General features: G+C 44.5%; 1 protein-coding gene across 1 annotated transcript in view; it reads right to left on the bottom strand.

Moving 5' to 3' along the window:
- Positions 1–25,067, bottom strand: part of cmip (c-Maf inducing protein) — a 46,830-nt gene extending 21,763 nt beyond the window's left edge. The window contains exons 1-3 of the mRNA XM_085414958.1: positions 24,578–25,067; positions 24,080–24,426; positions 1,083–1,208 (exon numbers count right to left, since the gene is read on the bottom strand). Of these exons, the coding sequence (XP_085271084.1) occupies positions 1,083–1,208; positions 24,080–24,403 (450 nt within the window). The 5' untranslated portion in view covers positions 24,404–24,426; positions 24,578–25,067. The remainder of the gene's footprint in view (positions 1–1,082; positions 1,209–24,079; positions 24,427–24,577) is intronic.
- Between the last annotated feature and the right edge of the window lie 2,050 nt (positions 25,068–27,117).

Here is a 27,117-nt window from a genome sequence, read left to right as displayed (position 1 = left end):
AGCTGTTCATAGAAATACTTGCTAATAATGAAACTAAATAAATGAAAATCAATGTGACGGGCGCAAACAGAGTGATGCTATTCCAGCTTTAAACATGGCCGCCTAATAAGAAGAAGGATCAATGACCTGATGATAATTTTTACCGTTCTGTTGTGTAACAACAACAGTGACCAGAGCACAGAGCAGAGAGTCTTGATCCAATTATCCACTGGACGCCACATAAGCCACCTCTAAATGTGGCTGCTGCCCACAGAGGTGTCGGCTCCCAGGTTTGTTCCACTGTAGCTGGTCTGGAGTCACCGGTGTCGCTTTGTAGTCATTTAGTGAAGTAAGCGTTGTATTGATGTACAACTGTGATCAAGTTTAAACTTAACCTTTAAATAAGGATCTGTAGTAGGATAGGGCAGATCAGATTTGACAAGCTGACGCAACCAGATGTGGAAAGTGTGTTTTGACCGTGAGTTCCTGGAATGTGCAAATCAAGCCACAATGTTTTGATCTAGTTTCAGAAACTGTCTAGTTACAGATACGCTCCGAAGGAGACAAAGAGTTACGTTTTCATGAGACTTCAGCTGCACGGAGGACTTTGCTCTTAGTAATTTACTAATTGTGCTGAACACAAGAGGTTAAAATTATTAGAGCAACAATCAGTGCAACACTGAAAACATCCACTAACCTCTCTGGACAGCATTAACATTTGTGAGAACAGTTTTCTACATTTTCATTCTGTTGTCTTTGTTTTTAAAGTATTTATAAAGTTTGCAGCGCTTTTGCTGTTTGAAACCTATTTAAATATACACTCTGTACGTTTTTAAGACATGTCAGGTCGGTAACTTGTTGTTAAGTCTGGTTAAATGTTTAGTTAGAAATATGAAGTGTATATCTACATGCTGACAACATCAACCTTGTTTCCAAATGTTAAGTCTTTTTCTCACTTTTTGACCAACAAATCGTTCGGCCGACCTCGAAGCCCTCGGTGTGACGGATCGTTAACACGACCCTGCTCACAGCTCACACATGCTACCAAAAACATAACCTCCCTGGCGGAGGCGAAAATAGTCGTAATAATGATAATGAATTACCTGCAGCAGGACGGTGCCACCAGGGAAGCTGAGCTGCACGCAGTACTTTGGGGCATTGTCCCAAGAGAGGAGCTGCAGGTCCTCTATGGAGCTGTAGGGCAATGATGTCTCCATGTAACCGGTGGGCTGGGGAGGAGAGAGGGAAAGAGCAAGAGGATATTAGTCTGCCACTGTCTAACATTTACAGTACATATTGTATATTTAAACAAAGCAGGAGGAGAAAAAGGCATTTATTTTTTACTGGCAGTCAGCTGGAAAGACAAAAAGAAACATATCCCAGGCTAACCTGCCCTGGGTAAACACGAGGCCAAACAAAACCTCCAAATACAGCCGAGTGGTAAATGCTGTGAAAACAGTACACAGAGTAATCTTTATCAGCTGTGGTGACATTTGATTTAGTTCCAAGTAAACATTCACCGAATGCAAGAGCAAAGTGGAAAATCAATTTAGCAAAAGCCATTAATCACGCAAATACACAAACATCAGCCAGAAAGACACGACGGCGGAGCTTTAACTCAACGCGCATGCAGGAAAAGGCCCTTTGGTGCGATGGCAGAGCTCTGATCGCAGTCTCATCGCAGTGCACACGAGTAACACGCCACAACCCGTTTGCTAGTCTCAAAATGATTACAGAAACGCTGACAAATGACCACAAGTTTCCGGACTCAGGAACAGAAGAGTCTTCAGAGAAAGGGAGGCGGGGGGAGCCAAGCAGATAAAAATAACGAGGCTGAGAGAAAGCCACAAGGAAACAGAGCCTGTATATCTTCTAACCCGCAGGAGGAGCTTGAAGAGAAATGTTTAATGCCACTCTAAAATAAGACGAGTGTCGGCCAGCACTGCAGAAACAGCAGCAAATGAATCATCAGCTGATTTCCCAGACGCCGGCGTCACTGCGTGATTTTCGACCAATTATTGTCGATGGCAAGATTAACTGTATATCCACACAAATGGCCCGAGTGGACATCATCTGTAGTGGCTTTCTCTGCATAGCTCTGCTGGAATTATCGTCCTTATTTTGCTTTTCATTTTTCTGAGGCCATTTCCCTTCAGAAACTTTGGAAAACACAGAGTGGAGAGGCAACATTTTCTCTCAGGGCGGCAGAGCGAGTGTGAAAAGTTTCACTGGGAGCAACTTCGTCACACATACAGGACGTCCCGCTCTGAAAGCCATTTCTGTAATCTGTGAAACTGTACAGATTGAGTTTTTATGCCAGTGGTTAAACACAGATAACACATTACAACTTCCATTTTGGCTTTCTCGCGGTGACTTGATTGCAAAACACCGGGTTTGCAAAAACGTCATGAAGTTTGGCATCTAAAGAGAGAAGTGACTAAAGTGTCGTAGCTGACCTGCTTTATTTGGCGTGTTGCTGACTGAGAATGAAACTGGGAAAGAACCACAGCTGATCTGCTCCGTCAGACGTAGGTTTAATAATGCAGTAACCAGGTCTATGTATCAGTAGTAACAATGTAAATATAGTAGCACACATGTAGCTGCCCACCTGACTGAGATGGGCTAAAGTTAAGGACACCCCCTCCTTTTTTTCCTGTTTATTGTATTAATAACATAAAAGTGCAGGCGGGCAGATACAGGAAGCTTAACTCGAGCCACCTTTTCTTCTTTTAAAGCACAAATAATGCAGCAGTTAAACTATTCAACCATAACTGAGAAACGCCACATAAACAGACATCGTTGGTGGGCAGCAGAAGCATTATTCATTTCATTTCAGCGCTCACTGGAAGAGTAAATCTACACGTTTCAGTTCAGGCCTCTGCGAGCGCCACATCTGCCCCTCAGATAATGTTTCTGATGAAATCCCAGGAAAATCTGCTCTTATCTGATTACAATAACACATGCTTTGGTATCAGTGTGCTCGTAACAACTTGTGACAAAGAAGCCTTTTCCGGATGTCATCAACCTCCCTGTAGTCATCTTTAGGCCTTTTTTGTCATCCTTTGATTTTCAGGTGAATTTGAACCATACGCCCAGGCCACTGTGAGACCTCCCATGATGCTCTGAGCGCTTTCAATCCGCCCCTCGTTCTTTTACAAAGCACTACTGCGTGCTGTCGTCTGGCTCCTCTGTTCTCTTTCCTGCTTTGGTTCCAGTACAGGATCTTCCCGCCTGTTCATTTGGGTTCTGTCTCCAGTTGAAGTCTTTAAAGCACCTAAGGACGAGCGCTGCAGTGAACAGGCACAGTCTAAATAAAACGGACTGAATGAGCTGAACATGTGTAGCTTTGTGGCGTTTGCCTTTGCAGCTGTGTTTTCACTCTTTCTGTACGTGGGGCCTCTCGCTCTCTTTTTTTAGTGTTCCAGAGACATTTGTTAACAGTGACTTTAAAAGTATACAAGGCCCATCCTTCCATGACTCCACTGCATCTTCTTCCCTGCGTGTGCTTCCACACAGATAAACAGCACGTCTGCAGCTCCAGTAAACACAAACACATCTGAGCAGCTACACGAGAGCAGCAGCAGCAGACGCCTGGCGTCCCTCTGCAGCCCGCTCGGGCAGACAGGTGGTTCTCGTCCATCTCTCTCTATAGAGCAAACAAACAGCTCCGCCAACCCCACCCTCGGTGAAGAACGTACATGCTATTCCTTTATTTACACCTCCCTCCACGACCGATGGGTGAGCTGGCTTCTTGGTGTAACCCCGCCTCCCCGCACACAGGATACCTGTTGTGCGCCTGCACCCGTGCGGGATTTTCATTACAGACGACGTCCACGGCAAATATTGGTTCTGGGCAAGATGTCTCATTTCCTCGGAAGAGTAAACCTCAGCCCCTGCCTCTGTCCATCCCTCCGCCTCTCCGTCTGCATGTCTCAAAGCTGCCAAATAGTGTTTGCGGTGGTTTTTTGCACGCACATGACACACTAACAAGATGAACTGCAACATTAAGAGGAGAATATGAAGCCGGGAGCTAAAGGAGACGATAAATGCATTTCTGAATAGGCAGAGGGAGAGCAGAACGGAGACAAACAGAGGAGACTTCAATTTTCTGATAACCGGCCGAGGTTACCATAGATACTCCTTCCTGCACAAGAGCGAGCACTGATTGCCTCTCTCTACCCTTTCCTCTCCCTCTCCTCCTCTTTCAGTCCTCCTCTTTCTTTTTTACATCTTATTCCCAAACCTCTCCTTTTCTTTTTTTTGGCTTATTCTGTCTCTTTCTGTTGTGCTTCTCATCACGGAGAAGGGCTGGAGGAGGCTACGGCTCCTCATCTCCTCTCCGCTCTGCTGCGTTGCTATAGAAACAAGAGGATGGAGATGTATGTTATGTTTTTTTGTTTCCAGGGAGAAGCAGACAGCGAGCAGTGATGGAAGGAGAACGGAGGAAATAAGACACAAAGAAAGAGACCGTGACGCATGAACTATATTTTACAGTAAAACGTTCGGCTCATCTGTGCTGATCACCTCTGCATCACTGGCAGGATTATGGACAGATTTCCATTCAAAACCACCAAAATGTAAATCAGTAGACTTTAAACACCATTTGTAGCGATGCGCCCGTTTATTGGCTGACCATTGGTATCTGCTTTTGTCTTGTTTACAGCCATCAACAAATAAGTAAACAAGATGACATCACCGTGGCAGCGGTCGATGTTGATCTGTTGTCTCCCATCGGTTTTGGCATCCAGTTCCTTGAGTTGGCGATGTTGAATCTGTCCTCATTTAAAAAGACTCCTGATCACGAAAAACAATTTGAACGGGAACTGGAGCAAACGGGTGTTTGGGGCCGAGAACGAGCAGAAAGGAATGTTTGAAGTGTCGCTCCAAACAAGACAAAAAGACAACAGTCGAAACCTCCCCATCAGCACTGGGAAAGGAGGTGGAGGAGAAGTTAAAACCGGGAACAAAGATCGTTTTTCTCTCCAAAGATTTTTCCAGAAAGTCTTCTGTGCCGATGTATCATCGAAAACCAGAACGATCATACTTTTGCATTTCAATCCACGGCACCCGCTCGAGGTTACAAAACCAAGGCGGTGCACGACTGCGTGGCTCAAAGGAGACCAAAGTGTGGCTTGTGACGGCAGATGTGGCGTCACTTTTGCCATGTGGCACTGTTCAGGAGTGCGGCAACGTCAGGTACAAGCTCTGCTGTAACAGCTGGCTATCGGCCACATTTTTACATCCCTAAAAATGTAACACTGTGGATATGAAATGATGCTCGCTCATGTGAAGAACCACATCTCTTTCCCACATTTCGGTAGCGAGGCGTGGGTACATGCATGCGAGTACCAGGTAAGGAGGTGCTTTGCTCTCTTATATGACGACGTCATTAAATAACACATGATCTCAGTTTCTCCTCTGCAAGTATCCGTGCCAGCTCAAGTAAAGGCTCGAGTTAGCATGGAAGCGTTGGCTTTTCTGTGCATGCAACAGTATACATAAGCACAGGGTGTGGGGCGTGCCTCCTCCTTTACCTTTCAGGTGTGGTGTGACCTTGTGTCAGCATTTGTAAACCCTGACTCAGTCCTCTACAGCCCTGACAGCTCGTCGATACACTGAGTAGAGTTTGCAAAGCGCCGCATGAAGGAGGAGTTTTCTGTTTTTTTTAAACGGCGTGAATGATGAGTCAAAGCAGGAAGCGCATCAGCAGCCAGAGAGAAAGACAAAGAAAGAGAAACCGGAGGAGGGTGACAGAGGAAGTTGCGGGCGACTCAAACAGCTGACTGAACGGGTGTGAGGAGTCACCTGGCAGGTGTTTCACAGGCCAATGACAAAGGCCAGAGCACTGTAGCACATTCACCCCTGGAAGAACTATGAAAGCTAATGTGAGTCGTCAGCCTGAGCAAATTAAATCCACAACTCAACAGGATATTAATACGTAACTTTATATGTAACCATTTATTTTAAAAATGGAAATTATTTGCTCTTCTCAAAGGAAAAATTCTAGATAAAAACCTCAGATGCAAATTTAACGTCGACTAACATTATTTTTCCACACATCTACTTCCTGTTTTACTCCTTTTACTTCCTCATCCAGCGATACTTCCTTCCTTCCTTTCCCCCCTTCCTTCTCATGCTTCTCCTACTTCCTTAAGCTTATTTCTCGCTTCCGTCCTTCAACTCTTTTTTTCAGTTCTCCTCACCTTTTGGTATTTTCCTCCCCCTTTAGTCCACAAATCCTCATGTTTTTCATTTGACATATTTCCTATTCATGCCCCCATCCTCTCACCATTTCCCCAATTTACTTCCTTCTCTTGTGTCTTGTTTCCCAACTTGTTTCCCCTTTCCTTGTTTTCATTTCCTAAAGCCTTCCCCGTCTCTTAGTTCCTTCACAAAGCCCTCTTCCTACACTTCCTTCACTTAACATCTCATTCTTTACTTTCTCTTTGCTTTCTTTTCTTTCCAACTTCATCCATCTTTAATTTCTCCTCCCTGACTGAATACTTTTGTCCACTTCCTTTTACCTCGACCACCTTTTTCTTTTACAACTCTCCTTCAACATCCTCCACTGCTCCTTTCTCTCTGCCTTCATTTACGACACAATACATTTTTTCTAGATTTCATTCTCATCGGTTATTCATTTACTTTCTAATCCTTCTTCCTTTTCCTTCCTCTGCTTCCTCTTACTTTTTCTCTTCACTGGATTGGAACCATTTCACCTACTTTCACCACCTCCTTTTGACTCCTTTACCTTCTCCTCCCTCTCCCTCACACCTTCCTCTTTTCACTTCATGTTTCTGCTGTTCCACGTAAGTCATATCACTGAGCGTACTGACAACAGATGAGGACAAACAGAGGATATAATGACGCAGGATGTCAGATATGTCACCGTATCTAGAAACACTGAGGAAACTGAGAGAAGTCTGGTTGGAGAAACTTTATTGGCGTCTTGCAGTCAACACCATTTGGTGCACTACACACACTGACAACCGCAGCCCTCCTGCTGGAGACAGATAGCAAGAGGAAAAGCAGGCTTTGGAGGGCTGCACATTTCTTCCTGTTCCTGTCATCGTGCAAACATTACCCTTTCACATCCTGTGTTCCTGCGTGCTCTTATTTACCAATAACAGCCTTTCCCGAGCAGATGGACGTTCAGCGGCGACCCAGATTTGAGGGGCGGCTACGGTAACGGAGAGACCCCCGCTCAGCGTGACCAGCAGGTTGATCACACGCTAACATAAACATGTCACGTGTTCTGTTTAAGGGCTTAGTCACACAGCAGAACTCGTGCAAAGCTGCTCGACTCAAAGCATTAGAGTCACTTCCCTCAACGATAAGCCGCTGCACTTCTCCATTTGCGAAGGAACGAGCAAACTGCAGCTCGTAAACACACCCGCGGCGCACTGTCAACAAGCCGGCCGGCCGGGCCGCCCCAGCGTTTGGTGCGCTGCGGCTTGACACGGTTCCAAGAAACGTTTAAAGTCAAGGAGCGCTTCGGCCTCGCTACAGCAGGAAATGAGGAACCCCTCCAGCAAAGACTTAACGCGGGACGGTGCATGTGGGGGAACAGTGTGTGCACACAGCAGCACCAAACTCACTGAAGGTGTTAATATTTACACGTGTAGCTTAACGCTGCACTTGATTAATGCAACTCGCAGTGTTGCAGCAGAAAGAAGAGCAGAGCTTTGCATGTGCAGGACTGAGGACGGAGACAGAGGGACGTCCACTTCCTGCTTCCAGCATCAAGACGAATCGCATTTAACAAACATGACTGATTCAAGTCGTCATAAATCTTCATCGTTTATGTTAATTGTTTTATTTATATAGCAACAAATCCTGGTATTACATTAGATATATATTTGCAGTCTTACAGGTCTTTGATATCCTCTCAGTATACAATATACAAAAATAATAAATTGCTAGTTTAAATAATTTCGAAGACCAAAAAGTCAAAGGAGGAATGTCAGTTTTCCAAAACAACTACACCGGTTTTTACTGCCACATTTGTGCCCCTGAGGCTCGGCTAAAAGCACAAAATGGGTGTAAACATTCTCCACAAACCACAAGTTTTCTTAGAAAAAGAGAGAAAAACGAGCACATTCTCTTCTTTTTCTTCAGTAATATTTAAGTTTACAAGAACAGGAACGGGTTAGTGTCACTTTAAGTTTGGAGCATATGTTTAGAAGTTTTACAAGCCGTTCATTTTAGGACGGGACAGCGACCAGAACATCATCTGTTGCCACATTTTCAAATACAAGCAGATAAAAATAGATCCTGGAAAGCTGTTTCTGATTTATTCCTCACCCTTATTCCTGCGCTAACAGTATGTGGAATGTGCTCAGCACACAAATGATATGATTAGCCTTTAATTTGAAAACTAAAGCGGTATTAGGGAGTGTGTTTAACACCAGCGAGACATCAGGATATACTGACCAAAAAGCAGCAACAACTAAACAAACAGCACAGTAATAATGGGTGTAGCGGTTCCTGGCAGCGGTTCCGTGAGCGGCTCGACTCCGGCTCCAAACGGAACGTTAACCCAAACAAAACTGTAAATCACACTCGAGAAGCTCACATGCACACGCACACGTTGCTGTGACTGTGGAGGAAGGTTGCTGTGGAAAACAGGCCTGCCGTGAGCTGTCGTTATTCCCCGCCGCAGCAGGTCGACGCTCGGTGTTGTGACACACAACAGACCTGAGCGCAGACACGCAGTTACATCAGACAGTGTGAAAAGCGTGGCTGAATATCCTTCTCCTGTTCAGGTATTTAATGGAAATACTGGAGCAGCAGAGCGAGCGATACGTCAGAATGCAGATTTGATCGCAGTTCACTGACAAGTTGTTTAGCAGGTAACATGTAAGACCTGCTTAACTGCACACACAGCATCCCTGCGACAAACTGCAAACTTTCTATCATTGCACCTCGTTACCTGCTGGATGTAGCAGCTATTCCTCACACTAAAGAGTCTAAATACTTTTCATCCACTTTCTTCCGCCTACTCAAGTCATGGTCAGCTGGAGCCTATCCCAGCCGCTGTGGCGCAGGAGGCAGGGTGCACTCTTGTACAGGGCCGCTTTTCACATAATGCCATCTGTATGAATGCACAGGGCTTCACGTGGCACTGAAACTGTCCTGTAGCGACTTTGATTTCTGGCTGAATGTCAGTGCTAAAGCTCCGAAACTGCAGCAGCTTCAACCGTCACCCAGAGAGACTAATGAGTTTGTTGCTGGTTACGTTGTGGAGGAGATGCTACAGTGATCTCTGTAAAGTCAATACACTGAGGTAAATGTGCAGCAGGCTACACACCCTATGAACAAAACCAGCATGTGGATGCCGAACTCAGAGGGCTGTTTATCTTTGGCAGCGCAGAAGTGCTCTGATGACTTCTCCGTCTCTGCAGGTAAAGCAGCAGTGTAACCGAATCCCTTTTTATGGCTCTAATCTAACATGGCAAGTAATGTAATATCATTAATGACGACAACAACTTAAACACTGATCAAACACATTAGAATTCCAGCCTAACACTTATCTGTAAATATCCTAACACACAGGATTCGAAGCTTCTTTTATGACCTTTTAATGGCATCTGAAGACGTGCAGACAAACTGAGGAGTAACGTCATTTCGTATATAAATACGCAGCGATTTAACTGCCTGACAGTCTGTTCTGAACCAACACTCAAATTCACTTTAGCCTTCAAGGTTTTGTTCCCTTGGTGGTGTTTTTGTGTTTTAAGATTAGATTGCGATACTGCCCCTGACGTTGAGGCCATGGCTTCACTGCTCATTGTGGTCTGGTGATGAATGAGCTCAAGACGTCACCAGCAAGAAGGCCAGACAATACATCAGGGGCATCGGGCACCGGTTCTGACCCCCCAAACACTAAACCAAACTGCTGCAGTCACTTCCTGAATAAAAGCAGTGTTGAAACGCATTCGTCCCTCCACTTTTTTGTTTAAATATATGCTTTTTCAAATCAAGTTGCCATATATTGTGAAAGTGTAGCCTGTGATTTGTTTTTCTGACTCATCAGGTTTCAGGGCTGATTTTTTTCTTATATGAATAAAAATCTTTCATATCAGTGCAGATGATTCAACAACAGGAACATGCTTGGTTGAAGCTTTGTAATTAATGTATTATTAATTCAGAAATACGTACAGTACACAGCACCATCAATGCAACAAACACTACCGAGGTTTTCTTTTGCTTAGTCACTCATTTATTTCTGCTGAAGATGCTCCGAGACCACCACGTGAACTACTTGATCCTGCGTATTCTAAGCATTTGGCGTTGACAGCACAATAATGGGATTTCTTGCCTCCTGCCATTCACAAATAAAAAGGAGGTTAAATAAATCTTGAACGCTACTTTAAATGTTTTCTAAATGTGCGTCACGTTTCCACGTCTTGGTTGAAACTTTGAACCGAGGTCTGCAAATTTTGTCATTAGACGGCGAGCGTGAGGCTCTGAATGGGCAGCTTTTTGTCACTCCAGCTGTTCACGTCCACAGCGGAGCATAATGTAAAGTAATGGCAGATGAGGTCAAAAGGCACCAATGAGAGGAGGGCAGTGTGTTCATTTTAAAGGCGTCACGTGTGACTCCTGCTTCCCACACGGCACCATAGCCCCAGTATTGTTTTCGTCAGCCTCCTCTTTGCCAGCTCGTCCTCCACATCTGCAGACGACACTCATCGCTTCTATGAGTTTGACACAAACTTGTTCATGAGGTCACGTGACCTACAACTCGACGAACAAATGCTTGTTTGGTCGTCATTCTGTATGCATGCGTGCTTTTCTTACTGTTCTGGTTTCTGCAGCCAAAAACAACACAAAGAAGCAACAGCTGTTTAGAATGGAAAAACTGATTTTTTTCCTTTTCCTGGGCTTTTAACCAGACTTCTCACCAGTCATTTCATCTGATGTTGGCTCCAAATAGCTAGGGTCACTGCTGACGGTAAAATACTGCAATCTTAATGCACTCCAGAGTTTTTTTTCCCCCTCATTAAAAACACATGCTTATTTTTACATTATTCTTTTTTTTTTTATTTAGCCAGAGAACACTGTACGAGCGAGGTAAAGAGATGCAGAGAGTAAACTCAGAGGCAGTTTATTAATCAAAGAAATGACTGGCTTGTCTCTGGTTAGTCTATCAATCTGCCTATTGGTCCGTATCAATACATTTAGCCGTTTTACTGTCTTGTTTTATTAGATACAGCACAAGGAATCCAGGCTACAAAGCACAAACTCTGCATCAGCACCTTCACACGATGCACGGATACGTTGGCTGATTTATTTGCACTCGTTTCCTTTCATCTCAGTGTGGGAGTCTTTACTGCATGCTCCTGTCATTTACCGTCACATTGAATCCACTTTTCCCTGCTGTTACTATGTTCCACACACACGTGAAGCTGGAGACGGACGAATAAAGTTAAAAAACAACACGTGCATTAAATCACACGACCGTTTAAGAGAGGATGAAGTCGATGAAAATGTCATCTGAACTTTTCTTTTTCAAATTTTGGGCAGTTCAGTCAAAAACTGCCGCAAATGAAAAGAAAAAACACTGCCGGGGTAGCAGAAACAGCTCCAACCTGCTGACTCTTTGGTGTTAGCCTCTTCAGTGTTACATTAGTCCTCAGTCACGCAGGGATCTGCCCCCTGTTGGAAAAATGCACATTCCCTATCCGGTTGGGGAGTGGTTGCTAGAGGTCGCTAGCAACCAGTGTTGCCAACTTAGCGACTACATTTAGTGAGTTTTCAGACCCCCTTAGCAAAAATTTTCTAAAAAGTGACTAGCGACAAATCTGGCGACTTTTGCTGGTGTTACTGGAGACTTATAACGACTTTCTGACGTGAAAGCAAGTATCGCTCTCACACTCAACAAGCACGGGTGCTGCCGTGGGCACCTCGCCCTTACCAAAGGCAGCAGATAGTCCTCAGGCAGCAGTCCCCCCCCAGCTGCCATCAGAGTTCACCCCTACACGTTCAAACCGCTAATGAACGGTGCATTAGCGAAGCCGCTGCTCCCGCGCTGATTGTAATGCAGGGTGGGAGCAGCAGTAAATGTACAGTTTTCTTTGTCTAAAATAAATCAACTCCATCTTGTACATCCGATTTCGACTAACGCTGTTCTGGTGAGGTTTGCTATGACCATTTTGATTGTTAATGTAGTTTGTTAACAACGCTATGGTTAAAAATAGTCTTCTTTCACTGTTACTTTTTGTGGATCAAAAGTTTTAAAACTACTTCATCATCATCATCATCATTTATTTATTTATATAGCACTTTAAAAACACACCTGGTAGACCAAAGTGCTGTACAATACTAATATGCACATAGTAATAGACATAGCAATAAAGTTAAAAAACAATAAAAAAATAAAAATAAAAATAAAAAAATAAATAAAATTAAATAAAAATGTCAGTTACCCACAGAGTTAAAAGCCAGGGAATAAAAATAGGTTTTTAATAAAGACTTAAAAACTGGCACTGATGCAGCCTGTCTAATATGGAGAGGAAGGTTATTCCAAAGCATCGGCGCGGCAACAGAGAACACTCTGTCTCCTCTAAGTTTCAGCCGTGACTTTGGGACCGAAAGCAGCAACTGCTCAGCTGACCGAAGGGAACGAGTGGGGACGTGGGGCTTCAACAAATCAGACAAATAAACAGGTGCCAGACCATTTAGAGATTTAAAAGCCAATAAAAGGACTTTAAAACGGATCCTGAATTCAATTGGAAGCCAGTGTAAAGAGGCCAAAATCAGAGTGATGTGATCAAATTTTCTTCTACCAGTTAAAAATCGTGCCGCAGCATTTTGCACTAATTGCAAGCGTGACAAAGTGCCCTGCCCAACCCCTGTTAAAAGAGAATTACAATAATCTAAACGTGAGGTAATAAAGGCATGAATAACACTTTCCAAGTCACGCTTGGAAAGAAAGGGCTTAACCTTTGATAAACGTCTGAGGTGATAAAATGCTGATTTTACCACCCCGTTTACATGGTCATCAAAGGTGAGTGCAGAATCAATTTTAACTCCGAGATTTGTGATCGAACTCTTTAGTTGGGAAGTCAAAGCTGCAAGATCAACATCCAGAGTATGAGAAGAACGATTTGGGCCAAATAAAATTGCTTCTGTCTTCCGATCATTAAAATTTAAAAAGTTGTTTGCCATCCATGCTTTGACATCAGTAAGGCAGTCAAGCAGAGGTCCAGTTGGGAGACTATCAGAATGACTAAGAGGTAAGTAGAGCTGGCAGTCATCTGCGTATAGATGGAATGGCACTTTATGCTTTTGGAAAATCGCGCCAAGGGGCAAGAGGTACAATGAAAACAATAACGGCCCAAGAATAGATCCCTGTGGAACACCCCAAAGCAGAGGGGCCACAGAGGATGAAGCCGACCCCAACTTAACACAAAATGTCCTATTTAACAGATAGGACTTTAACCACAAAAGTGCCGAACCAGTAATTCCCACACCGTGCTGTAAGTGGGAGATCAGCAAATCGTGATCCACAGTGTCAAATGCAGCTGTCATGTCCAACAAGACCAGCACTGCATATTTACCACGGTCTGTCGCTATCAGGATGTCATTCATAACTTTTACGAGGGCTGTCTCCGTGCTGTGGAATGGCTTAAAGCCGGACTGAAAGATTTCTGACAATTTAGAGTCATTCAAGTAGTCCATCAACTGAGTATAAACAATCCTTTCCAGAATCTTACTAAGAAAGGGAAGCTTAGAGATCGGTCTAAAATTTGATATGACTGAACTATCTAAGCCTGGTTTCTTAAGTAAAGGATGTATGACTGCATGCTTAAATTCCCTAGGTACTTGACCAGACAAAAGACTAGTATTAATAATGTTCAGAATATGTGGTCCGATGATAGGAAATACCTTTTTAAGAAAACGGGGAGGAACAACGTCATTTGGAGAGCCACACGGTTTAGCATTCAACACAAGTTTCTCTAAATCAGATAAAACAATTGGTAGAAAAGCAGAGAACAGACTTGAGCAAGAACCATGCATGGCTGGGTCAGCAATAGGTAGAGTCGGAGGTCTCAAACTAGCAACCTTTTCCACAAAATAATTAAGAAACTTATTGCACATAACCGCAGAAGAGTGCAAAAGAATATAGCCTTCCGGATTAAGTACAGAATTTATAGTGTTATATAGAACACGAAGGTATTGCGAGCTGGCAGCAATAAGTTGAGAAAAATAGGAGTGCTTGGCAGCCTTTACTGCTCTCTGATAGACTTTCCAGCTAGTCTTAAGAGCTTCCATAGAGACGCACAGCCTATCTTTTTTCCACCGTCTTTCACATCTTCTACATTCTTTTCTAGCGGCTCTGGTAAAATCAGTTAGCCAAGGACTAGCCTTTGGCTTGCATTGTCTGAATATAAAAGGAGCGACAGCGTCGAGGACAGATTTACAAGCAGAATCCAAACAAGAAACTAATCCATCTGAGATGGACAACTCAGGAGGATAAGAAATAAATTGGTCAAACAATATGGAAAACCGCTCGGCAGTATCTGAGCCAAAAGCACGATAACATCGAGCAGGTACAGCACGCTTAAGAACAGGATTAAAAAGAACAATATCACATAAAATAGGCATATGGTCAGAGAACACCGCATCCTCGACAAGTACGTTTTGGACAGATAAACCATGTGATAAAACCAAGTCCAGTGTGTGACCACGTTCTTGAGTGGCACCTTTAACAGACTGAATAAAGTTAAAAGAGTTCACTAAGTCCAGAAAGTCCTTAGCCAGGGGCTTCCCCGGGCAGCAGACGTGTATATTAAAATCACCAAGTAAAAGGATCTGGTCATACCGTGATGCACAGTCAGCAAGAAACTCTGAGAACTCGGATAAAAACTTCTTGTTATATTTTGGGGGCCGATAAACAATCGCACACAACAGCGAAGACGAGTGGCCCAGTTCACACAAACAGAGTTCAAAACTGGTGTGGCGTGTTGATGGGGATAGCTGCTTAAAGTCAAGATGTGCCTTAAAAACAACAGCTAGCCCTCCTCCGCGACCAGAAACTCTCGGAACACTAAAAAAGGCACAACCAGCCGGCAGTAATTCAGAAAAGGCACTTAACTCACCGGGTGGAATCCAAGTTTCAGTCAAGCAAAGAAAATCCAGTGCATGGGAAGCGAAAAATTCCTTCAAAATGAATGTCTTATTTGCCACCGATCTGGCGTTAATTAATCCCAACCTGAGAGGAATTGGCTCGGGAGCTTCCGAGGCAGCAACAACCAGATCCACAGGTCGGAGGTTTGTTTGGTCCACTCCACGCCAACGCAGATGTCGGAGAGGAGAGGGTTTTGCAGAACCCTTCTCGAGAGATCCCACAACAGGAACCAAGCAGGAGTCCACCGGGTCCAAAGCACGCAACGGCACCAAGAGTAGCGGGCAGGATCGACAAATTGAGCGAAGCTCATGAGGAAAACAAGAGATCCTGAGTCTCAGTTTGACAAGGCTGTAATGATAGTTGCTATTGTTGAAGCTACCCACAGGGGGCGCTCTGGAATCAATAAGATATACAGAATAGAAGAAGAAGTGATCGTGGTAGAGGGAATAATAAACAGCTAGCTGAAGCTAGCACCAGGAGCAATTCTTGATGTTTTATTCACAGAGGAATAAGAACATTACAAAGGCGACCTCCACGGTTACCTCGTCTCCTGCGTCGCTTCCGCACATCCAGTGGCAATGGTAAGGAGCGCCAGTGAGGTGGCACTCAAAAAAGAAACTCCGCCAGTGCCTATTTCGGGTCACCAATTATGCAAATTAGGCGATGAGGTCATTTAGCAACTTCTAGCGACTTTTAGGACAGCCAATAGTGATTTTCCTTATTGCTAGCAACTGATGCTGCACTGAGAACTAGTGATGGGATTTCCGGCTCTTTTTAGGGATTTCCGGCTCTTTTTAGAGATCCGGCTCTTTCGGTTCGGCTCACTAAAAAGAGCCGGCTCTTTCGGCTCCGAACCGGCTCTTCAGGTTGTTTTGTTGCTTTAATTAATTTATTATTAACAATAATATAAAATTATGCACAAAAGGAATTACTAACGTAAAAACAAGTGGTTTTATTTATATATGTTTATATATAAATATATGCGGTGGCCCCTAGAGACAAAACACGTACAAACTCCAAAACACATTTCTAGCATGAACTGAACTTCCAAAGCAGAGCTACTAGATCACTTAAATTACACAATTGAAAGCATGTGTGTATTGTTTGTATATTTATACACAGGCACTCATATATATATTCAAATAATTTAAAAAAAAGTTCATTTACCTGTTACTACGACACACCAAATCCGGTCGTTGGTACTTGCTGGCTTGTGTAGCCACAAGATAACAAAGGCTCAACACTGCGCCCAGCATCCTGGAGCACTTCTGTTGTCTTTTGTACGTGTTTTGAGTTTTTATGTGCTTCTGAGTTTTTATATGCTTCTGAGTTTTTACGTGCTTCGGAGTTTGTACGTGTTTTTACGTGTTTTTGGAGTTTTTACGTGTTTTGGAGTTTGTACGTGTTTTTACGTGTTTTGGAGTTTGTACATGCTTCAGAGTTCGTACGTGATTTGAAGTTTGTATGTGCTTTGTCTCTAGGGGCCACCGTAAATATACTTTTATTTATTCACTCCACATAAAATGTAATAAATAAATCATATAATACAAAAATCAACTATTCACATTTCAAGTTTTAACTATTTAAATTTTCAGCTTTTTCCTTTCACAAATTTAAAGTGAAAAGAACACAAAACACTGCAAACCACAACACAATTAAATATAAATTATAATATGAAAACTAAAAGAACATGCATATTCTCTGTCATATGGACCTGCATGAATAAACTTTCTCAATCCTTTATCATCTGCAACCGAAAATAGTTGTGGATGATTACTATACCTTTCTAATGTTGTTGTCCCTGCCTCTCTTTCTCTCTCTCTGGCTCTGTTCCTGTGCTACTGAGTGTAACTACCGCCCCTCCCCCCTCTGCCCAGCGTAAAGCATAAGGCTCGCGTGCAGAGTGAAGCGGAAAAAAGGTGCGAGAGAGAGGCTGAGAGAAAGAAAAAAAAAAAAAACCCACGTGACGGCTCGCGATAAGGAGCCGGCTCGCGTCGTTCACGTCAAAGAGCCGGCTCTAAGAGCCATTTCGTTCGCGAACGACCCATCACTACTGAGAACCTCCTCACAATGGTTTTGGCCACCAGCAGCACTCATGGTCTGGTTGTAAACTTGGGTAAACTACTCAAACAGCGCTACGGTGAAAAGTGTGATGGAAACGTGTTAATGAAAAACTTGGGCTGAGGAAAACTTGACTAAAATGTTGACAGCTCAGTGAGTTAACTTAAAGACAGCTGCTACACAAAGCTATGCTAGTACGGAAAGTATAACATGAACAATCCATTAGCTCTTGCTTGTTATCTTGTGACACATTTGTGCATCAGCCACTAAATCATGCAAACGATTAGACAATGCGCTGCTGTGTGACATCAGAGAAAGCTTAAAATGCAAACGGGCGGGGGGGGGATGTAAATTTCAGTTGAGGTGGAAAACAAGTTTCACAGCGTTTGGCTACAGAAAAGCACTGTGTGCAACTTCCCACTGCCCGAACTGACTACAGCTTCTTCTTTTTTTTCTTCCCCAGCTGCCTTAAAAACAGCCCACAGTTTTCCTGAAAGACACGACTAAAAACAATAGAGAATAACTGCTGCTTGGCTGCAGTCTACATTCTTTTTTCTCCCTCCTGACAAACTGTCGTTTGGTTTTCTCTGTTTTCCTTCACTTTATCCATCACTCGCTGACACACATAACAAGGCAGAATAAGGGGAACGAGTCCAATTCCAATCCATTCTAAATATCATAAATCAATATGGCAGGGAGCACCATCATTCCTGACTCCAAGTCAGATCTTTGCCTAATGGCTGCATTGTTCAAACACAGACTGGGAGGATCCGTTTTTTAAAGTATGAACACGTATGGTGGCCTGTCAGGGAGGTCTGCTCAGACCTGTTTGGGACTCTCTTGCCATTTTGTATTATCAGAACTGCAAAAACAAGATCCTTCTGCTTTTGGGAGCAAAACATGTGACCAGCTGATCTGGATGTATACTTTTATCCTCTACTCTCCTGCACAAGCTTTCTTCACCACCTTCAGAGTAAAAGCTTCAGGATTGGCAGCGGTCACGTGGTTAGCAGCGTCACCGCACAGCAAAAAGGATCTGGGCCCAAAACTGCCGGCCAGCTGGAGGCCTTGCTGTGTGGAGTTAGCATGTCCCAGTGCCTCGGTGGCTTCTCTAAAAGTACTCCAGCTTCCTGCCACAGACCAAACACGGACTTCTTAGGTTAATCGCCGATTCTAAATTGGACACAGCTGTGGATGCAAGCCAGGTGTAGAGCTTAAAGACGGTACGATATGTTGCTGCGTGAAAAGGAGTGCAAAACTTTTAAACTTTTAAGGAAAAATCCAATTAAAAGTTCAGGATTTTCAGTCCTGCAGTTCAAGACTGCGTCTGGATGTAATCAAATCTATCGCTGCAGAAGCATCTCTGAAAACAGGGGCACATTTAAAATGGTTCAAGATATCACTTTTGAGGCTAGAGCAGAGTTTCCTGTCTTTGTACAAATCATAACCAATCAGCTGCTGCTTAGACCTACTTTAGAGATGGTGGAGATAGGTGGCTTGGCGTTGAGGCCTGCTCTATGAAGTTGAATGACGCATTAAGCAACCACATCAGGAAGTCTAGCTGACTTTTCTTTCCTTTTTTTAAAGAAACTAGGGGAGTTCTAACAGCTGGGCTGAAACTAAAAGCATCAGTGATGTGACACTTTTAAAAACAATTTCTGTCCTGAAAATGAAAACTAGAATACTATGAACGCATATTTTCTCAATGTATAATCAGCAGCTAATTGCTGTTTTCTAATTAGTGAAATGTAATCATGTTTACCTTTAAACTTTTACACTGTAAAATGGATCTGAGTGCAGCAGAATAGGTCCTCTTTAGGAGTTTTGGAATTGGGCTTGCTTCACTCATGGAGGTGAATCATTTATATTGTCAGTGTAAAGCTACAGCAGGTCCTAATACTTCTTTACTGTGAGCCTGACTCTGTGTTAAGAGCTCTGTTAGCATCTCACTAACAGCTGCTGAGCTGCACACCCACAGCTCCGTGCAGTGCAGTTGTGTCGTCGAGGATCAGTTTGATCTACGTCTTCTTTAAAGATGCAGCTCTGCGCCGTTTCTTCTGTGCTCCCTCAAGTGTGAAACTTCCACGCCTCCCACTCGTCCCACACGTGACACTGCTGGACACCTCGGCGTGAAGGAGTTAGGTGTTACAACTCAAAGTTAATCCGAAGTGTAACACGTTCAGCAAGGTGACAATAACACACGGGCTCATCCACACAGTGACTGAGAATAACAGGCACGTGTTTTCATTAATGTGAAACCTGTTTGTGCGACTTCAGCCGCTCACACTTTAGGATTCGCCACACAGCAAATCACCTGAAACCACCTACAAGACTAGTTTTCTCTTAGAGAAACAGGACGTCCCTCAGGTCTGCCTCTGTCCTTTTGTTTGTTCTTCAGACACTTAAAAATGACTAAAAATGTCATTTACAACATTTTTGGTCATCTTTTGCAGTCTTTTTGAGGCTGTGGTCATTTTTCATCTTTTACGGTCCTTTTTGCTCTTTTGTCGCGTGTTCGTGCAGTCATTTTGAGCGCATTTGTGTTCATTTTCCATCTTTTGTTGTTGTTTTTTCTCGTTCCATCAAGGAAACATGGTCTCCAACGCTCCGACTCAATCAGTCCAGCACAATGCTGTGAAAAAATAAAGTTCCATGTAACCAGTTTATCTGTTCTAAAAGTGACATCATGGGTCACACCAACGCACACCAAGATAGATCAGCGATGTTGCTTCTTGCTAAATATTTCACCTATAAGGACATGCGAGATAGCGATTCTTAAATGCCAAGTTCAACCTCACCATCTAAAATGAACCCAAAATAATCAGGTTCCTTTCATCTCTCGCCTTTTGTGAGCGAGACGTGATATAGGAAGTGCTTTCCTGCACTTTGCAGCCTTCTTACATAAATGTGATGTAGGTTATGCTTCTGAGCACAGCCGTGGCAGGAAGGTCTGTCGAAGCAAGGAATGAAAAGTGAGTCACAACCCTCCCTCCTGCTACTCAGCGAGAGACAGAAAAAGCATTTAACAGATGAGTGAAAGCCTAAGCGACTGCAACTGTCTACACTTGTGTACGCATGAGAAGGAGTTTAGAAAAATGGCAACCACTTTAATTTAATTCAGGTGAAACCCTCTTGGCAGCGGCGCTCAGTTTCACAGAGCTTTTTGTCCTCACAATCATCTCGGTTATTTGCAGAGCGTGGGGATGTTGTTGGAGACGCAGAGTCGACGCTCTGTGGAAGCAGCCCTGCTGGAAGAGCGCAGAGCAAATGGGTCAGCATTGTTCGTCGGCCCACATACCGGCTCCGCTTGACGCTGGGCACAAAAACTCCACTGAGGACGTGCACATTCACGCTCCCGGCCTGAATAAAACCCTGTTTGCTCAGATTTCAGCCTCTACGGGGGCAAAGAATAGGAGACGGCTCGCAGGCGCACCGCTGCTGCATGAGGATTTCTGCATAAACGCCACATGTGACATAATTCAAAGCAGCATTAACGTCACACGGTAGATTTCCTGAAACGAAGCAGGCTAACAGACATTTTGTGATAAATGACACCACTTGGTATTTGCAGTATGGTAAGAAAATATGCGGTGCTGAGTGAAGGGCTGTTTGTTGCTGAGCGATTTACAGGATAACATATGAGACATCAGCCAATAAGCTTCTAATATGTCATATTAAAACAGACGACACAGCATGCAGTCAGGAGGTTTGTCAGAGCAGGACAGAAATGTCCAAAATGAACTGACTTCTAGTTTGCAGTTTTAAAAGATTCAATCAGAAAATTATTGTTTTTTAATGCTTTTGAAAATAAAACTAAAAAGATTGCATGAAAAGGTGGAGGCTTAACTGATACCTGCAGGTTGTTTTTGCATTCTCAGCTGCAATAGTTTCACGACTAGTGTTCACAAAGCACGAGGGTCACAGACAATGACAATGACCCCTCAGTGTGGTTATTTTTAATCAGTATTCTGACGCATATCCAGACCCACCCAAGCAGAGATGCCCAGACCTCCTCCAGCTCCTCTGGGGTGGACACTGAGGTGTTCCCAAGCCAGCTGAGGGACACCTGTCCAGCGTGTCCCGGGTCTCCTCCCAGCTACAGGTGCCCACAACACCTCACCTACGAGGCCTCCAGGAGGCATCTTAGTCTGATGCCTCTGCTTGATCCCTTCGATATGATAACGATACATGGACTGAACCCATTTACGCACATTCATATAGGCACTTCTTTTCTCCATCTAGCTGCTTACTGTCTAACATTCAGACTCCAATCAATGCATCAAGGGCAACTCGGGGTTCAGTTTCTTGCCCAGGGATACTTTGCCACGTACACTAGAGCAACCAAGGAATTGGCTCACCAATCCTGCGATTAGTAGATGGCCTGCTCTACCTGCTGAGCCACAGCCAGCCCATTATGGAGCACCTGAAAGGCCGAGCTCCTCACCCCATCTCTAAGGCTGAGCCCAGTACAGAGTGTACTACACATTTATAAAAACCGTTAGTTTTTCATTTTCAAATATTTTTTGATTTCAAGTGTTGTTTAAATGTCTTTGTTATCTTTAAATTAATATATACAAGATATTGGATAATATGGTAAATGGCCTGTATTTATATAGCGCTTTACTGGTCCCTAAGCACCCCAAAGCGCTTTACACATCCAGTCATCCACCCATCCACACACACATTCACACACTGGTGATGGCAGCTACGTTGTAGCCACAGCCAGCCTGGGGCGCACTGACAGAGGCACCCCAGGGTTGTTGGAACTTTACAATTTGCAAAGTCAAAAACCGAAGAAATCCCCCCCACACACCTCCCAGCTACTAAATTATAGTTTATACAATTACTTCAAACTGCAAACATTTTCTGAAGTTATCAGCAGATTTTAAAGAAACATCTGCTATGGCTTTACATCCAAAATACCAACAAAATATCAATTTAAATTAAAATAATTCAAGTGGGGCCAATATAGCAGCGCTCTATCAGTATCTGCATTTATAACAGCTGATAAATGAAAATGTAAAAAGTAAAGAAGAGATGAAAGAAACACCCTTCAGCCATGTTGTAAGTGTTGATGTTACATCTTTTGCCCACCAGGGGGCACTCTGCAACTTCCCTGTCAGGAACAGAGGGAAGTTTATGTGACAGTAAAATTATTTTTTTAACTGCATTGATCAAAATATCTTAATTACTGGTAAATATCTGCACATAACAAACGTTGGGAAAATGTGTTCGCGATTTGTGTCTTGCAAAGAAAAGAAAAGGACAACGTATCATTTCATCATCATACATCAGTACCGTTCTTACAAATCTTGTATTTGAGGCTACAATGAATAAATAATGATAATTACAAAAAAAATATGGGATGTATTTTTGTGTAATCCCACTTTGAACCACAAGATGGCACTGGGTATTTAACCTGGCACACCGTTAAGGACATATTCATATTGGTGCCTTGGAAAGGGGCAACTCTGATGTTAACAGTAACGTGGTAACTTTGAATTAACCGCAATAATTGCTTTTGCAGAGGCTGGTTACACAAATAACTACGGAGTCGTTATCAAAAGAGCTGCACGTTATTTTTCTATTAATCAGCTAGTTTCATGATACCTCATCCTGTAAATGAAAACACTTGCATATAACCCCTGATTCCTCGCACATATCTCAGGGTGTCACGGACTTGCTGTGTTACGCCCATGAGATAATGCAAAAAGGCGACCAACAATCAGTGTAAGGCAAAAGTTGAGCCGTGACGTATATATATATATCCATTTTCCCTGAAAGCTCTATGATTTCTCGAATGTGATATTTTGCATGAATTCAGAAAGTCATCAACTATATCGGAAAGTCTTTTCTGAAATAATAACAGCTGCCAAGGTGTTGCACACTGCAGCAAACAGTTCTGCAAACTCCTCCAGCGTGGGTGTGATAGGCAGACGTCCAAAGGGCCTTTAACAAGGTGTGCTGATAAAACACGCTTTGAGGAAAATGTCACGAGATGATAACAACAGAAGGGGGAAATCACAGGGTTTAATTGTTCTGCTAACAATTACAACTGATCCCTACTGACGCGGGTCCTGTTGCAGTTAATGCTGTAATTACAGAGTGTGTGATTCCTCCAGGCTCTTCAGCTCCTAAAATAATGGCCATGTTGTTTCTTTTGAAAGGGGGAAGCTGCTGGATTTCCTCCTTTATGTCTACTGGTTAAACAATCCCATTAGATCCCATCCAGGTCTGTTTTCATTGGCTCAATCAGCTGATTACCAGGACCTATAGGCCTGCACATCCGCAGAGGAAAGAGCCTCCATGTGATCACATGACCAAAGAGACGTCACCCCGTCAGAGCATCCTCTTTCTCTTGGCCTCCCTCTGACAGGCAGGAAGCAGCAGCGCTTTGTTTGGTCAGGTTGCTGGAGTAGACCTTCAGCTGGTTTCATGTTACACACCTAAAGCCTAAACCCCCCTCCCCCACAGATGGCTTTTATTCCAACACATTAAAGGAAGAAGATCTTAGCTGTTAATATTTAAAACCCAAACGCAACAACCCCTCCCGGAGTCAAAGGACGAGCTCAAAGCGAGAGAGAGGCACCTGGGAAGCCGGCAGGGTCCCGGGAAGGTGAGGAGAAGTGATGGAGGCGTGGCGGGGAGGGGTTCCAGATTAGGAGCAGGAGGGAAAGCAGTGACAGGCTGCCTTCTTCCAACTGCGTCAACAGCAGACTGTGCGTAATCTGGGTGCGCGTTCAGACACGAAAAGGCAAACAGCAAAACTGGAATGTGAAACGCAGCATATTATGAGGAAAGTGTGTGTGTGTGTGTGTGTGTGTGTGTGTGTGTGTGTGTGTGTGTGTGTGTGTGTGTGTGTGTGTGTGTGTGTGTGTGTGTGAGAGCCGGAAGGTTCCTTACCGTGGCCGAAGTCAGGCTGCTGTCCGCGAGCGTGAGGTGATGCGGCTCCCATCTCCGCAGGAACTTGGAGGTGAGGATCTTGCTGAGGAAGGTGCGGGGGTGTTTGACCACGCACACCTGGATGTCCCCCTCATGGAGCAGCTTGTATCGCATCCCGCTGCTGCTGCAGTGATGCAGGGACCTCTTGCACGGCCCCGCGCCCAGCTTCGTGTTGTTATTGCTCTCCGACATGTCCGCCAGCAGAGGCTTGTTCTCCTCGCACTGGTAGAACTGATTGTTGTGCGGCTCGCTGCCTTCAACGCCGCCGCCGCTGGTGAAATCCATAGTTGTCTGTAATCCAACAGTTTCTGCTCTCAAGGAGGGGAGAGTGAGCGCGTCGCCACGACACGACAATCCGACATGAATATGTAAAAAACCAATATTAATAATAATAATTTTTTTAAAAAAATGAGGTCGTTCAGATCGAGCTTGGGGGTGGGGGGTGAGGGGGGTACCTACCTACCAACCAACTGCTACAACACGACCTCGGTTACTGTAGACAGGCGCAGAAACGCCACCGATCAGTGTCTCAAGGCAGGAGATCCAGATGTGGGGAGATTTTCGTGACACACTGCAAATAATCCACCATTTTCCTCCCCGCACAATGCCCCATAAATTGTCTCCACGGTGCGCGTCTCGCCTCCCCCTCCACCACCGCCACCAACGAGCTACTCAATATGTTAGGGCCATGGCCTTATCCATTCCGTCCGCCCTGGCTCCAAACGCAATAATCCACAGCGAGAAACGTGCGGGATTCACGAGGAAACGGGACGAGTATCCAATGGCGGCGACCGTGGGCTCCTCCGTGGGATTTTGTGGTCATTACAAGCTAACTGGCACGGTTTCCTTTTATTCAGTCTTTTCCCCCTATCTTGGTGTAAAGCAGCCAGCACTCTCCGGCAGCGCCGAGCCGATTGGTCCTCGCTCGTTCATGTGACACCGGACTGACGTCAATGGGGAGGTGAGCGGATGAGCCGTGTGTCTTTTGCGCTTGAGTGTCTGCCGAGGGCGCACGCTCGAGCTTCGCTCACCCTCCTCCCCCGTGCGCGCAGAAAAATGGAGGAGGGCGCAGCGACTTCAGGCGAATCCTCATTTTCTTTTCCCAGTTCTGAGGAAATGATGCAGCGTCGTCACTTTCCAGGGAAGGAAAAGACGATCGCTGGCGGGCTGATGCGTGCAGGCGACGGGCAGTTTACACAGCTCCGAGCTGCTGATCGAAATCTGCCCCCACAGCCAGATTAGATGCATCTGCCATTTGCAAAGGCAGAGGTTCGTTTTCTGTGGCTCTCAGAGACAACTTTGTGAACAGAAATGGGGAACAGAAACGAAAGGGATTGATTTTTTTTAAAGTAATATACATTATGTACATAAAATGAAGAAATTTGTATTTACAGGCCTATATGTTGGATATCATTTGTTATAAATTCTGAAACCAGATCGGACAGAAAAGTAAATGATCCCTTTAAGTGTATAGACTCAGCAGTTATGATAATATGACAGCAGCTGGGAATGATTATTTGAAAGCAGAACATAAAGCCTGAGAGCTTCACTGCATTATATTCCAGTATGTGTTGAACCTGAATCTTTTGCAAAAATGAATCAGTATCATGAAGAGGCTGCTATGAAAGCTGCAACCACCAAACACCTGCAGAGGGTCAGATAAGTCCTGAAGAGTCAGCTGCATGGGAAGAACAAGATCTGGGCAATGAACACCTAAGCCCTGCCGGTGATCAGGTACCCTGCTGGGATAATAAGCTGACCAAAGGAGGAGATAGGAGCCACTGACTCTGACTGACATGGGGGCTTTCTCCCCAGATCCAGCACCCTGAAACTGTGTGCTACGTGGAAGAAAGGTGGCTGAGGACTAGTGAGTGTCAGAGCCGCTGTCCAGGAGGAAACAACAGATCCATGAGTAGCCTACATCTGGAAGATGGCCACAACTGATAGTGTGCTTAGTGAATACCTCAGGCAGCAGCAACCTGAGAAAGGGGAGCACAGCATATCTGATAGAAGAAGTGACTAAAGTGGCTAATAATTGAGAAATCCTACCAGTGGCTGAACAAAGTTGAACTGAAAGACAGCACAGAGGGACTAATCATGGCAGCACAGGAACAAGCTCTGAGCACAAGCTCCATAACATAAAATAAGTATACATAACAGCAGGGTGCAAGATGCTAGCAGGCAGGGCATACATGGAACGCCATGACATGGAAGTCATTCTCGAGTGATCGAGCGGAGAAACTGGTGATGGCTAACCAACCGTACATAGTGGTGGTAGACAAGCAGAGAAAGATGGCCGTAGTGATAGATGTAGCGATACCAGATGACAGCAACATCAGAAAGAAGGGAAACGAGAAGCTGGAGAAGATGTGGAGGGTGAAAGTAACAGTGGTCCCAGTGGTAATCGGAGCGCGGGAACAACATCCGAGATCTCTGTTCTAGGAACAGCTAAGATACTGCGCAGGACCCTCAAGCTCCCAGGCCTCCGGTAGGACCCGAGCTTGACGGATAAAAGACTGCCTGCAGGGGCAAGAGGGGAATTTATATATGTCAGCAGGTGCAAGCTGAAGGCTTTCCTGTGGCCCTAAGAGTCCCTGAACCGAAACCTCATCTAAAATCTGTGCATAGCCTCAAAAGCATGCAAGACAGACGAAGACAGACGAAGAGTCTCATCAGCAAGAATGTGACAAGCCACCACAAAGGAGAACTGAAAAACCCAACTGCTACAAAAAGCATGTACATTTACATAGGTGCCATAACATCTGTCACATGTGCTGTGTGACTGGCATTTGGACGTTTGGACGTCATCCTGTGCTCGTGGAGTCTTATTCTGACAATTTGGTCAGAAACCTGCATCCAAGTAGCCCACTCAAGGTCATTTTATAGGGCTGTGGCAGCGGTCTCGCTGCTCCTCCTCTCCCAAAGGAGCAGATACCAGTCCTGCTGCTGGGTTGATGGCCTTCTACGGCCCATCTCCCATTATCTCTCCCAGACTCTTG

Source organism: Rhamphochromis longiceps, linkage group LG7 (genome assembly GCF_057381845.1).
Source record: "Rhamphochromis longiceps isolate RC_006_pf linkage group LG7, R_longiceps_female_GT1.1, whole genome shotgun sequence".
NCBI classification, from domain to species: Eukaryota; Metazoa; Chordata; class Actinopteri; order Cichliformes; family Cichlidae; genus Rhamphochromis; species Rhamphochromis longiceps.
Note: the sequence above shows the minus strand (reverse complement) of the source record. Positions and strands in the feature narration are given on the sequence as shown.